Below are 15,999 nucleotides of genomic sequence, written 5' to 3'. Positions count from 1 at the left end.
GCTGGGGCAGGAGTGTTACGGCGGGCGGCGCTCTTCTTTTTTGCCTGGGGCGGCAAAAAAGTTAGAGCCGGCCCTGGACCAGGGCCCCATGGCACAGGGCCTGCTGGCCCAGTGGCTCATCCGCCACTAGACTCAACACTTCTTTATTGAAATTACCCATTAAACTGTTGCAGAAAAAACAGGGATAACAGCCTCCTACTTATTTTAGTCACATCTTGTAAAATTTGAAGGATGAGGTATAATAAATTAATTTTTTTACAACTATTGAAACCTCATGAAGAGCTGATGATGAAGTACTGATGTGTTGTACTGTGCACTGAAATAATGTTATAAATTGTCACATTTATAGGAAGATTTGCAGACTAGCTTTTCAACATTTTAATCATCCTCTATATTTCTCCCTTTCTTTCTCTGTAATCTTGGGTTTAGGGTTTCAGAGAACTTTGAAAAAGCAGAAGTTAATATACTTGTCACATCCAGGCAGCAGATCAACATTAGGATCCAGAAGAGTTTTATAAATAACTGTGATACCATCCTTTTCAGCTGCAGTCACTTTGTCAAAGGTCAAACTTAGAACACGGTTTAAGGGAGACCTGAAAAATGGAAATAAAATCAAAGCTGACCTTTCTGAAACAAAATCAAACAGCTTCAAAAACAATAATGAGATTATACATACAAAGGCAGTGAACATAATGGAAATGCTGTTGAAAGAACAAAGACAGAAAATATTAAAACCCAGTGCATTTTATATGTCGGAAAGAACATTAGTAAGCTAGTAGCCATGCTCTGGCTTTAGTCTTTTAGTTCAGGTGCTTTCATCTCAGATACTAATTCTCTCCCCAGCCATCTTCTTGTCTTTATTAACCTATAGGTTATGGACAGCAACCAAATTGAATTAGTCTTGCAATATTAGCTCTTCTACTGGAATAAATAACAATTTGGGGAGAAAGAAATCAGTATTATGATCAGCACCCAGGTAATCATCTAAGGATAATTGAAGAACACAGCTACCACTCTGAAACCTGAAAACTGTAGATTAATGTTCATGAACAATAACAAAATAATATAAATATATTTTGATAAAACAGAGACAAATTATGTATTATTTTGTCAAAATACAATCATAAATACTAGTTTGTTTAATTAGCTGAACCTTGATGGGAGAAATCCAGTGAGGTCTGTGATCAATAGATCAACCTTTAAACTGATATATTCCTTTATAGGTCTCATAGTTGTAACCAACATTACATTAAAATCTAATAAAGCATGAATATTTTACACATTTATACTCTTATTAATAAAGTTTCTTTTAAAGGCACACAGTCAACTTTTAAAATCCTATTTCCATATTAATATTTTTACTTACAAGTAACAGCTAGAATAAGTAAATTGAAATAAATTAGAGATAAATATATTTTCTCTCTTTCTTTTCTAATTTGTTTACTTTGTGCATTTGATAGCACTTTTGTATATTCATAGCAGCAACAAAGAAAAAAACACATTCAGATAATCAGAGATCCTAGCTAAGGGTCTGTGGTTTGTATGGGTTTTTTTTTAATGTAAGAGGTATTCAGAGGGCAGGTCAAATTCACTAAAATGCTTTTATTTCATTTTGGTGAAATTAGCCAGTTGTGAGTTGTCAATGTCACTTTAAACAAAGAAAACAGTAACACGCTGAACAACAATTCTAAAAATGTGTCAAAACACACGTATAACGAAATGTATGTTATTTGCATATTCTCCTACTCTGCTTTTGAGGGAAGCAGGAGTTTGAGAAATTAGAAAAAGCAAAATTATTTTTAAAATCAGACCAATATAAATTTCAATTATTTATCATGTTGTAGTTTATTATCCATTGTTATTGAAATTATTAAATACTCTACTCCATTAACTTAAAGCTGGCAATTTGAAGATGTATAAAAGAATGGCTAAGAGAAGCCATTTTCTGGAACATTCACTAAAAACAATGGTTGTATTTTCTGTTTATTCCAAGAATGACCCCAGTGACAAGTTATCAGTTTTGGGTGAAACAGTTATATACAAGAATTATTTGTACAGAAATTTAATCTGTCATAATACAGAGGAAAAGTGAAATGTCATCAATAAACTACTCAATTACTTTTTCAGATTGCGCTGTACATCCAGAGACTTGCCATAAATCTGACATATCCCTGTTCCCAGCAGAGTAGAAGTGTAAAGAATTAGTATTAAAAGAAAAAATAGATTTTTGTTTGCTAAAGGAAAAAGTAGAGAATTTGAATAGGTATTCATCACAAGACTGTATTCTTATCTGCTGCTGAATATGTACAAGTAAATATGAGCTCTATGCAAAACATTACATATGAAGTTTATATTATGTCTTGTATATTTTACAGTTTTCTGACTGCACAGCAAGTTTTATTATTACTATTAATAATGTATTCTATGGCAGAGCCCAAAACCCCAGTCAGAATAGGAGTCTCATTGTGCTAGTGATGGTTCAAGCACAGATGTCAAAGAGAAGAAGATAAACCAACTGCTTCCTTGACAATAATCAATGGAAACAGGAAACTGTTTTAAAAGCTTGTAAAATCATGCTAAAATGCTGGAAATAGCTCATTAAGTTTCAAAATATAAGCCCCCAGAAAATCTCATAATAAAACAGTAAAACAGACTGAAGTATTGATAAATGACTATCTGATGAAGTGGGTTCTAGCCCACAAAAGCTTATACTCAAATAAATTTGTTAGTCTCTAAGGTGCCACAAGGATTCCTCATTTTTTTAATTCAATTATTGACTTCAATGGGAGTTTTGCCTGGATGTGTCTCATAGTGTTTTACCAGTCTGAATACAGGAAATACTTAGCCCAAATAGTTAGAAAATGCCAACAGTAAGTCTGTGTTTTGTAGGATTCTAGATAAATATCATGGCCTTGACTAGCTAAGAATTAGGAGCCAGATCTGAAAATATATTTAGATGCTTAAAGATGTGGATAAGCATCTAATGGGACTCTCAAAAGCACCGAGGCACCTAACTCCCCTTGATTTCAATGGAATTTAGCACCTGAGCACGTCTGATAATCCTGTTATGCACCTAATTGCATCTTTAGGCACCTAAATACCTTTAAAAACATGGCCCTATGTGACTTATTCTCATTTAAAAACAATATTCCAATTAATGTTATTCATTGGATTATTCTAATTTTCTCTTTCTTCTTCTTTATCACTTTGTCCATTTCAAAATAAAAAATATGATGTCACCATAGATTTAATCAAATTATTCACCTTTAATCTGCATCTAAGTAACTACAAAAGGTACTTAGTAAACTATTCAATAATTGCTAGCACTTGGGAAGTTATCACTGATTCCAAGTATGCAGCTTTATTCTAGTCACAATGTAATTAAATTGTCTGAAAGGTTGCTAGTGTTAAAACTCACAATATCTTTAGCAAGTGTTCTGTAAATTATTTGGGCTAAAACATGTTTAAGTACTTTTTATTTAAAAGTCTGTTGAAACCTGGAACAGATTTTCTGCAATGTGTAAAACATGTTGAACATTATCTTCAAATCAGTGTTCCAGGTATTCTTTACACTTCTGAATTTACAGTAAGTTTACTGCATTAACATCACAGCCTCTCACAACTTGGACTTAGTTACGATCAAAATAATTCTCTAGCTCTTGTATTTTTCACAAGCTAATGAACAAAACTGGTTTACTAAACACCATATATTTAAAATTATCTTTCAGCATTTTATTGCTGTATTGATTTGCAATTACCAACCATAATGATTGTTCAGTTCTTCCGAACAAAAATGATCAAAAATCCTAAACTAAATTCTACCTGGTTATAGTTTAACCACAAGAAAGCATCAAATTATATTAACTTAATTGAGAAAGTAATCTTCAATTGCTAATACAGTACAACAATGAGCTTAAGGTCCTTGACAACCAGTTTTAGACATGATCCCAGATGTGTCCTGTCAATATACATAATTTCACAATAATTCAACAAGATCTCAACAGGCTAGCACAGCAGTGAATAAATTTGTACTGCAGCCACTTTTTCCTCAGGAAATAAGATATTTTTTTCTAGGAATTAACAAATCTAAAAACTTAAGGACCCCTCAAACATCTCCAGAAATTATTAGGAGATAACATAACCAAAGTATATCCCTTTTAAAAAACTTTGGTAGGCCAGTCTTTACAAGCTTTACCAATTTATCTTTCACTCTACCATCATTGGTGCTTAAGAGGTTAAGACTTTATTTGTGAAAACAGACAGAGGTAGTGGGGAATCATGTTGTCTACTGCTTCATAAATCTTGCTTAAGATCCTTTTCAATTACCATCCATTTCTCCTTTAAAAAGGGACAAAAAAATAGAGGAGTGGAAACAGGTCAGGGCAGTCTGTGACAATGACAGTGTGATGGGCTTGGACCCCCTGTGGTGTTTCCATCTGCTATCATTAAGGTGACTATTCAGACATGAAAAAATCCCTCTTGCTGTGCTGACAGGCAGACATCAAGAACTATGACAAGGCATTAAGACAGAAAGTCAGAGACAGAGATGTCATATTCCACAAACAATACTGCCTCAAACAAGACCTCTGAAATTTTCTTGGAATTTAAAATAAAAATAAAAGGGGTTTTACCTGAAGGTTATCAAACTTCCTCTTACATTAGTTTGACAACGAAAAGATTGCTGACTGTCACACAGATAAACATTTAGCTCTTACCTGTAATCTTTACCATAAGAAACCCAAATTTTTTGCTCATTCTTCAGTAAAAGTGGGTTTTTAATTTCTTGTCCTTTCTCATCAAAAAGCCGGGTAGGAATAAGATTGAGGCCTGTTGGTTTGAAGTCTGCTGAATATTGTAGTTTTTCGTGAATCATATGCAGCAACTGGCAAGGACAAAGCAAGCAAATAAAGAAACTACAAATGTAAACATCTGTAATAAATTGTTTGTACTCCATAACAAATGAAGTCCAAACAAATGATAATTAAATTCATATAGAATGTTAAAAGAAGTGTGAAATGACTGCAATGTTTATCTCAGTGTAAAATAACAAAATGAGCACAGGCTTTTAACCGGCAGGGGGTGCAACAGGATTATGATTGAGCTCTGACCCTTTGGCACAGAAACTGAAAGCAGATGTGACAGTTGTACAGAACAAGCATTTAGCTTCTACATACTATAACAGCTCTCTTTATAAAGGTTATGTTTTTCCTGCCCACATTTGGAGCTACATTTTGCTCATGTTTTTACTGAGCTTGTTCAAGTTTTACAATGACTGCTCTCCACCCTCCTGCCAAACCATAGGTGATCAATAGCTGAACAATAATATTGCAAGCCTCATTTAACAATTTCTGTACTGTGTCTGTTAACTTGCCCCTGCCAGAATAGCCATAATTAGCACCTCTGTGAATATAAGATTTTTATGTATTGCATTGTTTCTTTTTTAGAAATTGGTTCTCATCTCCATTTCTGAACTTTATTTGATTTTACATGACTGCACTTCGGTCTTCATTTCTGCTATGTAGTCAGGGTCTTTCCAAATTGCTGCACCTTCAAGCTCAGTTCTGCAGCAAACATTACTGGACTGCAAATTCTGTTGGCAATTTCATGGCACAGTGATGGTTCCCCTGAATATTATAGTCACTTCATTCCACTCCCCCTCCCTTTTATCACTCTGCCTACAGAAAAGCACTTTCCCTGCACAGACACTCACATTCTGTGTTCCTTGCCAGTTCCTGCCATTAAACACAACATAGAATTGCTCCTTTAGCACCAATTGGAGACACTAAAGATGCATGCTCATTATGGAGGCAGGCAGGGGAAGCCAGAGCATGAGATAAAAGCTCTCAGTAACTGCTTATGCTTAATACCAAATTATGCATTTAAGCACTTTTTTTTACTTGTCTGATTTGAGTAGGCTGGGGAGAAGGAAGAACTAAAAGTATGTGGCAAATAAGGGGGTGACTAAATACTTGGCAAAGAGTGGACCCTGGTTAATGTACTTGGAGATTTTTGTCAATATTTTCCAAACTTGCACATTGACTAGTTTCACCATCTACTAAAACAGGAAATCCGGCAGTTCAGGTGGGACTTTTAATAGAGGGTAGCTGAGAATTTTTATTGAAAAGATGAAGGAAATCCCATAAGTTTAAAAAACATTTAATTATTGTTTTGAAAACAAACACTTAAATACTTGACAAAAACAGTTTTTTAAATGTAGGTGACTTGTAGCTGAATTATTGACCTGTCTGCCAGTTATCCTTAGGCATAAATGAAATAAGCATCCAGAGATTGATTCTTATTTACACTGAAACTCCTTTTACACAGTTCTGGCATTGTAAAGAGGTCTTAATGTGAGAATAAATTATATTTACACTTAATTTAAGGCCTCTCTACACTGCCAGAGGAATGTAAAGGGTTTTTAGTGTTAATGAGAATAAGGTCTGTAAAGTTTATTATATTTAACTTCTGTCTGCTGTTTTAACGTAAAAGTTTAAAGTTATTCACAGAACTACGGAAAGTGCAGTCTCCTCTGCAAAAACTCATAGGACACATGAACTGGGTGCAGTAGGGGCATTGAAGTCTACAGCATTTAAGCCATTCTTCTAAGGGTACGTCTACACTACCCACCGGATCGGCGGGTAGCGATCGATCTATCGGGGATCGATTTATCGCATGTAGTGTGGACGAGATAAATCGATCCCCGATCGCTCTCCCGTCGACTGCTTAACTCCAGCTCGGCGAGAGGCGGAAGCAAAGTCGACGGGGGAGCGGCGGCCGTCGATCCCATGCCATGAGGACGCGAAGTAAGTGATTCTAAGTCGATCTAAGATACGTCGACTTCAGCTACACTATTCTCGTAGCTGAAGTTGCATATCTTGGATCGATTCCCCCCCACCCCCCCCAGTGTAGAGGAGGCCTAAGAGAAGATGCTGCTCTATCTAGGAGCAATTTGGAGTGGTCTCTGGTTGTGCTGGAGAGGTGATCATTGAGTACAGATAATTTAACATGACAAAATGCATAGACATTGGCATGGACACTTTGCCGTAAGTGTAGATACATAGCCTGTGTGTACAGACACTGCAAGCCTCTTAGCACAGAAATAAATTACAGTGTAGACAGCGAGGCACTGCTTACACAAGAAGAGTAAAGACAGACTCCTCCGCACAGGAGGTAGGATAAATGAGATGAGGGAAGCCACATGATGCATGAAACATGGAAACATACCCTCTCGCCATGCAACGTTGTGCTCTGGGCACATGCCTAAACTACTACTGTGTTATAGGGACATCACATTGGACCCTTTTTAATGCAGCAACTGCACTGGAACCCACCAAAGTTAATACAAATGTTATTTAACCCCCAAAATTGGAATTTCAGGGATGCAGGATGGAAGGTGAAAAAAACCCCCATATAGCAGTTTGCCAATTCTGCATGGGAAAAATCCCTTTCAGATTCCAAACAAAATTCGGTGATCAGCCTAGCTCCCAGCATTATCAATTATCAAAGTTATCAAGCTCACAAGATAAGGAAAGGGTGAAGAGGATAGGTCTGGAACAGAGTCCAAAATGGCTTCTCGACAGCAGCAACAAACAGAACCACCACCTGGCAAGACACAATCAGCTGACCCATCATGGCCCACTGGCCAATGGCAGCAGAAGTGGGCAGAACTGTCTCCATTACCTGGATACCATGTGGCAGAGAGGGAAGGCGGTGGGACTAAGGGAGGGTGGAGGGAAACAAGAAAGAAGTGGCACCTTTCCCCTCACATATACACACTCTGCAGGCCATCAGGAAGGGAAGGAAATGAGGTGAAAATAAGCGCATGCGGTCCAGTACAGCGTACTGGCAAGAGCCGGTATGCCGTGCTGGACCGGACCAGCTTCCCCAGGCTGGTGATTTATAGGGCCCGGGGCTCTTGAAATAAATAAAAAAATAAATAAAATAAATACTACTGAGAATTGTGCAATTATAAGAAACTTTAAATTTCCAGATATAGATTGGAGTACAAGTGCTTACTAATAGTAGGGCCCAGATTTTCTTGGATGTGATAGCTGACAGATTTCTTCACCAAACAGACACCGACCCAACAAGAGTTGATGCCACCTTAGATTTGGTATTGGTGAGTAGTGAAGATCTCATTGAAGAACTGGTTTGTAGGGGACAACCTTGGTTCGAGTGATCAGAGCTAATTCAGTTTAAACTAAATGGAAGGATAAACAACAATAGATCTTCAACTAGGGTCATTGATTTCAAAAGGGCAAACTTAAAAAAATTAAAGGTTTTAGTTAGGGAAGTGGAGTGGACTGAAGAACTCAAGGATCTGAATGTGGAGGAGGCTTGGAATTACTTTTTCAAACTTGCAGGCGGTATCTGAAGTCTGCATCCCAAGCATGGGGAAAAATTCATAGGGAAGGGTTGCAGACCAAGCTGGATGAGCCAGCATCTCAAGGTCATTAAGAGAAAGCAGAAATCCTACGAAGAATAGAAGATGGGATGGATCATGAAGGAAAGCTACCTCTTGGAGGTAGGGAGAAGTGTAGGGGGAAAGTGAGAACTGCCAAAAGCCAAGCAAAGTTGGACCCAGGGGCGGCTCTATGTTTTTTGCCGCCCCCAAGCACGGCAGTCAGGCGGCCTTTGGCGGCGGTCACGCAGATTCAGCGGTGTTTCTGTGGGTGATCTGCCGGTCCCGCGGCTTCGGCGTACCCACCACCGAATTGCAGCCGAAACCGGTTGACTGGCGGACTTCCCGCAGGCACGTCGCCGAAGGCCGCCTGACTGCCGCCCTCACAGCGACCAGCAGGCTGCCCCCCGCAGCTTGCCGCCCCAGGCACGCGCTTGCTGCGCTGGTGCCTGGAGCCGCCCCTGGTTGGACCTAGCAAAGGGAATTAAAACCAATATTAAAAAGTTCTATAGGCATATAAATAAAAAAAACAAAAACAAGGAAAGAAGTTGGGAAACTGCCTACAGTGGCATGTAGCTGATCTGTAACTACTAGTAGCAAATATCCCCAATGGCTGGTGATGGGACACTAGATGGGGAAGGCTCTGAGTTACTACAGAGAATTCTTTCCTAGGTGTCTGATTGTTGGGTCTTGCCAGAATGTGCAGGGTCCAACTGACCACCATATTTGGGGTCAGGAAGGAATTTTCCCATGGATCAGACTGGCAGAGACCCTGTGGGGTTTTTTGCCTTCCTTTGCAGCATGGGGCATAGGTCAATTGCAGGTTTAAACTAGAGTGAATGGTGAATTCTCTGTAACCTGAAGTCTTTAAATCATGAATTGAGAACTTCAGTAACTCTGCCAGAGGTTATGGGTCTATTACAGGAGTGGGTGGGCGAGGTTCTGTGGTCTGCAATGTGCAGGAGGTCAGACTAGATGATCATGATGGTCCCGTCTGGTCTCCAAGTCTATGATTCTATGAGTCTATGATGCATGCCGAACAGTCTGTTTTTCCCAGCCAAAGATAGGAGTTAGCTGGGCTGAGGGAAATTTACAAAAGCCAACAAGGAAAGATGAAGGTGAAGAAAGACCCAGGGGTAGAGGCCTTTTTGTTTTTTTTACCCTTTACTCTACGTGTTTTGTATCTTTAGGGGAAGGAATAAAAATTCAATAAATAATGCTTTGTTTTGAAGACACTGTTTTCCAATCACTTTAATCAATTTGCTCGGCACAGGTACCAACTGAAGCTGGGCCTGTGGCATTAATATGGTTGGGAAACCAGAGTAGTTGGATCATGTCATACTGCCCAGTGTGAAGTGCAGGAAGCTAAGCATGTCCTGTAAGGGGTGCAGTCCAGAAGGACTAAAAGGGGCTAAGGTGCAGATCACTCTGTATCCATTACAGGGTGTTTCTAATAGGGTCCTGCAGAGATCTATTATTAGCCCATTGTTATTCAATATTTTTAGCAATTATTTGGAAGAAAATAAAAAATCATTGCTGATAAAAATTTGCCAATGACAAAAAAATTGGTGGAGCAGTAAATAAAGATAGTGACAAGTCAGTTTACCAAGCAATCTGGATCATTTGGGAAATTGAGCTCATTTGAAAAGTATGCATTTTACTACATACATCCAGGGGTGAAAGTAGGCTGGTATGGGCCGGTACAGCATACTGGTAAGAAGCCAGTACCAGCCCCTATGCAGCCGACGTTAAAGCACTGCTGCGGTAGTGCTTTAATGTCGCTGCCCCTTCCCCCCCATCCCCCCCGTTGGCAGCCCTGCCGGTAGGGACCTTACTGGCAGAGCCACCTATGGGGGGGACGACGACGACAAAAGGGGCAGCTGCCCCAGGGCCAGCGATTTAAAAGGGCCCAGGGCTCCAGGCCACCGCTGCCGCTAACACAGCAGCAGCCAGAACCCCAGGCCCTTTTAAATGGCCACCGGCGCCACGGACGACACAGGCCAGGCAGCGTGGATGGGCTGGCTGGAGGAGGTTGACCCCCAGCCTCCCCCTTCCGCCCGAGGCCCCACCCCTTCCGGGGGCCCAGAGCTGGGCCCCAGTACCGGTGAGTGTTTAATATTACTTTCACCCCTGCATACATCTATGAACAAAGAATGCAGGTCATAGTAACAGGATGGAGGATTGTACTCAATAAAGCAGTGACTCTGAAAAAGAGTCATCGTGGATAATCAGCTGCACATGAACTTCTAATGGGATGATCTGGTTCAGAGCTAATGTGATCCTTGGAAACAGAAGCAGGAATATCAAATAATAGAGAGGTGATAGTATCTATGTATAAGGCACTAGTGAGACAATATTGTGTCCACTTCTGGTATTCACATTTCAAAAGGGGTTAAAAAAAGAGCTACAAGAATGATTCAGGGTTTGGAAAATCTGCTTATAGTGAGAGGCTAAAAGAGCTCTATTTAATTTACCCAAGAGAAGATTAATAGCTGATTTGATCACCGTCTATAAATACTTACATGTGGAGATGATTTCTGATATTAAAGGGTTCTTTAATCTATCAGACATACATACAACAAGATGCAATGTTTGGAAACTGAAGTTAGACAAATTCAGACTAGAAATAAGGCACATTTTTTAATAGTGTGGGTAATTAACTAGTTAAACAACTTAGCTAATGATATGATGAATACTCTCACTTGAAGTCTTTAAATCAATTAATGTCTTTCTAAAAAATATGCTGTAGCTCAGGGGTGGGCAAACTTTTTGGCTTGAGGGCCATATCTGGGAATAGAAAATGTATGGCAGGCCATAAATGCTCAGAAAATTGGGGTTGGGGTGCGGGAGGAGGTGTGGGCTCTGGTTTGGGATGCGGGCTCCGGGATGGGGCCAGAAATGAGGACTTCAGAGTGTGGGAGGGGGCTCTGAGCTGGGGCAGGGGAATGGGGTGCGGGAGGGGGGTGCGGGCTCCGGCTGGGGGTGCGGGCTCTGGGGTGGGGCTGGAGATGAAGAGTTTGGGGTGTAGGAGGGTGCTCTGGGCTGGGATTGAGGGGTTCAGAGGGCGGGAGGGGGATCAGGGCTGGGGAAAGGGGTTGGGGTGCGGGAGGGGGAGTGCAGGCTCCGGCTGGGGGTGCGGGCTCTGGGGTGGGGTTGAGGTTGAGAGGTTTGGGGTGTAGGAGGGTGCTCCGGGCTGGGATCAAGGGGTTCAGAAGGCGGGAGGGGGATCAGGGATGGGGCAGGAGGTTGGGGCATGGGGAGAGACTCAGGGGTGCAGGCTCCGGGCGGCGCTTACCTCAAGCGGCTCCCGGAAACAGCAGCATTTCCCTTCTCTGGCTCCTATGAGGAGGCGCAGCCAGATGGCTCTGTACACTGCCCCGTCCACAGGAACCCACTGGAGTTCACCCTAACCCATTAGAGTGCCGGAGGGGTGCCATGCTGCAGTTTCCGGGAGCCGTGTGGAGCGGCCCTGGACCCTGCACCCCAGCTGGAGCACCAGAGGGGGACCATGCTATGGCTTCGGGGAGCCACATGGAGTGGCCCCCGACCCTGCTCCCTGGCTGGAGCGCCAGAGGGGGGCCATGCCGCGGCTTCCCAGAGCCGCGTGGAGCAGCCACCAACCTTGGTTCTTTGGCTGGAGCGCCAGAGTGGGGCAAGCTCCAGACCCCGCTCCCCAGCGGTAGCTCGAGGGCTGGCTTAAAACGGCTGGCGGGCTAGATCCGGCCCAAGGGCCATAGTTTGCCCACCCCTGCTGTAGCTCAACCAGAAGTTATGGGCTTGAAGTAAGAATTACTGGGTGAAATTCTATTATTTGTGTTATGCAGCTTAGACTGGATTATCATAATGGTCCTTTCTGTCTTTAAAATCTATGAATTTTTAACAACTGGTGATGATGCTTGAAATGAATCTCAGTTAAATGAGTTGCTACTTTCAGTCCAGGTGCTATGAAAGGAGTATTCTCGTGATAAGACTACCGTCACAACTTCACACTCAAGGCCCAGTGTCTGTCTTAGCGACGTTCACAGCCCTAGGGTAGCCAGGTCACTGGCTGCCACCAATATTATAACACTGTGTCATGCAGCACAGCTCTGAGCCCATCTAACAGATGCAATACTTCAGTACTTAAAACAGTGCTGGAAGCCAGCAAACTGTGTACACTAGGGCTCCCAATGTTGCTAACACTGACACAGCTGAACCAGTTTTAGCAGTAGTGGGAATTTTTTAAGAATCTCCCTAGTGAAGTCAGACCCCTATTGGCAGCCTTAGCAAAGAGGTCAAGGAATATATGTGTATGTGCAGTGAATTGACCTCTCACCCACAAAATAGGACTGAAGAATTGTGGCAAGGCACTGCCAGTATCACAACTTGAATTTACTACAAATACATCTTCTCATAACAGACAAATCCTCTGTCTGGGACATGATTGTTCAATTACCATGCCCATAGCAAAGAAGCATCCATTTATAGAATTCTTAGTGCCCCACATATTCCTCTCATATGAGCCTGGGAACTACATCATAGCCGAATATCAGGAACTTCCAAGACTTGTAAGAACCCTAATCAATTAGAAAAATATTAAATTACGTACATGGATCAGAATAAACAAGGTCAGAGGATTCTTCTGTTATAAGAAGACATTTATAGTAAGATCAAATTGGCTATTCTCACACAGAGGGAATCCTCTGGTCTGGGAATTGATAGTTGGGGAGTACAGTGAGCAGTCCAACCATGAAGAACAGTGGGAGTAAAGAGCAGCATGAAATAAAAGAACAGTGAGGAATGGCAATCTTGAGGACCTATTGATCAAATGCAGCATTTGAAGAAGAAGCCATATCCACTTTGTAGTGTTTGGTGAAAGAACATAGATGTTGCCAAGTAGCTGCACTCCAGATCTCCTCAAAAGATAGTCTATTTGTTTTCCCCCAAGTGGTGCATACAGATCACGTTGAGTGCACTCTGAGACTTGAAGCAGGGCTGGCTCCAGCATTTCTGCCACCCCAAGCAAAATAAATAAATAAATAAATAAAGCTACGATCACGATCGGCGGCGGCAATTGGGAAAAAAAAAAAAGAAAAAAAAAGCCGCGATCGGCGGTGGCAGTTCAGCGGCAGGTCCTTCGCTCCTAGAGGGAGCGAGGGACCTGCCGCCCCCGAATTGCCACAGGTGCCGCCCCTCTCCCTTGGCGCCGGCCCTGACTTGAAGGAGAAGATTTTCCAACCTTCTTGTAAGTTGCTAGAATGACCCATCTGGAGATGATCATATTTCACACTTTGAAGCACTTGCTTTTCCAGTTGTAGGAAACAAAGTATATGATCACCTAAAGGCATTCCTGGCACCTCTCAGTTACAGAAAATGGATGTTTCTCCTGGATTCTGTTGGAGACTACTTGCCTTGGCAGAAGTTTGACAGACATATGAGCTTCCCTTATTCCTGAGAAATGAAGTGGAGGTGATCTTTATCACAGCTGCATCCAACAAAGGTTTTCCTTAAATTAGTTTTTGCCACCACCTCAGGGACCTCTGGACCGGGATGAGGTGCAGAGATTAGTGATTAAAGTCCCTATTATGATCCCACTTGAAGAGGATCAGGACTTGTAATGGTCTCATATGTAGAAAGGCCCACTGGACTATAGCTGCACTGGATACTACCAGGCGCCTAACAGGTGGAGTGCTTCCCAAGTGGCAGTCTGTGGATTAGAGAGATTAGGTTTTTCATTCTGAGAGCCTGATCTAAAGGGAGCAGAAGCAGCGGTCTCAATTCCCATGTATATGTAGGAGAAGCCTGGAGGGCACCAAGAAGCCTACCAATGGCTGCTTTTGTAGCAATAGTGAACATGGTAACCCTCCAGTCAGTTATTAAATTGGATGATTCTCTGTTTGTGAACAATTAGATTATCACCTCCAGAACTACCAAGCAAATGTCTTTCACAAGAACTACATTCCCTTATAAATAACACAATTGAAAATACCTAAACCTATTGTTACTCTAGTCTCAGGGTCAACTTATGGTAATAATACCATGACTTAGAACTCATAGAGTGCTTAATATTGTCAAAGTGTTGTACAAACAACAGGACAAACAGGACAAATACTTAGCTCCAAACAAAGCTCCATTGACTTCAATGGAACAATGTGAGTGTACACCATCTTAGAATTGTTAAATCCCCTCATACTCTATGAGACAGATAAATTAATATATAGGTGACATTATGCATGATCACAAACTGTTACGCTTTTTTTAGCATGGTAGAGATGACAAGCAACCAGAAATGTATATGTGCAGCTTGTGTGAATGCTACAAGTTCTATTATTTCTACATTATTAACATACTGCTATTACTTTGTTTTATAAGGGATCACACATGTTGACAGTTACAGTATGTACCAAAAAACAACTGATTGAGAATGGACAAGCACAAGATTTAGTGATCATTTGTAGCTGAGAAAAATCATAAATGTACAAGATAGACAGACAGAAAAAATGACCAGGTTGTATTGCATTTAGAAATCTTAGTGAGACTTGGTGGGGTTGTAAAATTATTGATCATAATAGCACAGGTCATAGACACTCTGTATGAAAGCAACTGCAAAAGGGAACAAACTATTCCACAAAGGAGCCAAATGGAATGGAGCTAAAAGCAGAAGTTCTGAACTTGAACACACAACACAACAGAGTGTTAAATGGCCTTTCAGGTAGGACAGAGATTTTGCACATACTGGTTCTGCTAGAAACCACTTTGTTTGTACAAGGAATAAACAAAGGTAATACTGCAAGGGATAAATCCACTGGTTCCTACTCAAGATCAGGCTGCTGATAAAAGTAGATCAACCCAGCAGGTTTGGACTACTAATGATCTACTGGCTAGAAATGCCAGTATAAGCAGGCATCAGTAAGTAACCCATGTTTCCCTGTAAAGGTGATCAGATGAATGGATGCTGTCAATCTTCTTCGGAGAGCCCTTCCTTTGTGTAAATGTCATCATTGTATCTCAGAATTCTGAGTTCAGTCAGTAGTATATCATTAATGTAGGGAAATGTCTACAAATAAGCATGGGGAAAGTATAAATCTATGCTGCATAATAGTCTGGGGTATACTGCTAAACCTCAGAGTCTGAGATATAGGGAGAAGATACTTGGGCTCTATGGCATTCTCAATACTCACCAACCAAAACTACAAGAGTCCAACTTTTCTGAACAAAAATTGAAATCTTAATATTTTTATTGCTTAATACTTTAAGATAAAAAGTGATCTAAACTTACCCTCTCCATCATAACACTGGGTTGATTCCTACAGTTATTCTCCATCTCTTTTTTGGTGACATAAACTAGGATCTCCCCTGTGTCTTTGCCATTTTCATACACCTGAAAAAGAAGTAATTAAATTCAAGTTAATTGTGCTATAGAAACCAACAAGGTATTGGTAGCCACTGATTCTGTCCCTAACACTCTGGGTTACATTACTGAGAACTTTCAACATTTCTTTGAAGCTTCTTCTTCATTTTAATTAAAGGCCAGGAGGGATTGGGACAACATCAGTGGCTGTCACCAAAGACTGAAAAAGGTAATACGATCACTTGAAAATTTAGTTCACGTCTATGTA

At 41.1% G+C, this 15,999-nt stretch overlaps 1 protein-coding gene across 1 annotated transcript in view; it reads right to left on the bottom strand.

Moving 5' to 3' along the window:
* Positions 1–15,999, bottom strand: part of DCDC1 (doublecortin domain containing 1) — a 392,627-nt gene that overhangs the window by 194,816 nt on the left and 181,812 nt on the right. Inside the window, exons 10-12 of the mRNA XM_029911543.1 lie at positions 15,660–15,761; positions 4,716–4,882; positions 468–593 (exon numbers count right to left, since the gene is read on the bottom strand). Coding sequence (XP_029767403.1) covers positions 468–593; positions 4,716–4,882; positions 15,660–15,761 — 395 coding nt within the window. The remainder of the gene's footprint in view (positions 1–467; positions 594–4,715; positions 4,883–15,659; positions 15,762–15,999) is intronic.

Source organism: Terrapene carolina, unplaced genomic scaffold (assembly GCF_002925995.2).
Source record: "Terrapene carolina triunguis isolate 2854851 unplaced genomic scaffold, T_m_triunguis-2.0 Scaffold96, whole genome shotgun sequence".
Lineage (NCBI taxonomy): Eukaryota > Metazoa > Chordata > Testudines > Emydidae > Terrapene > Terrapene triunguis.
This window is presented reverse-complemented; position numbering and strand designations above follow the sequence as displayed.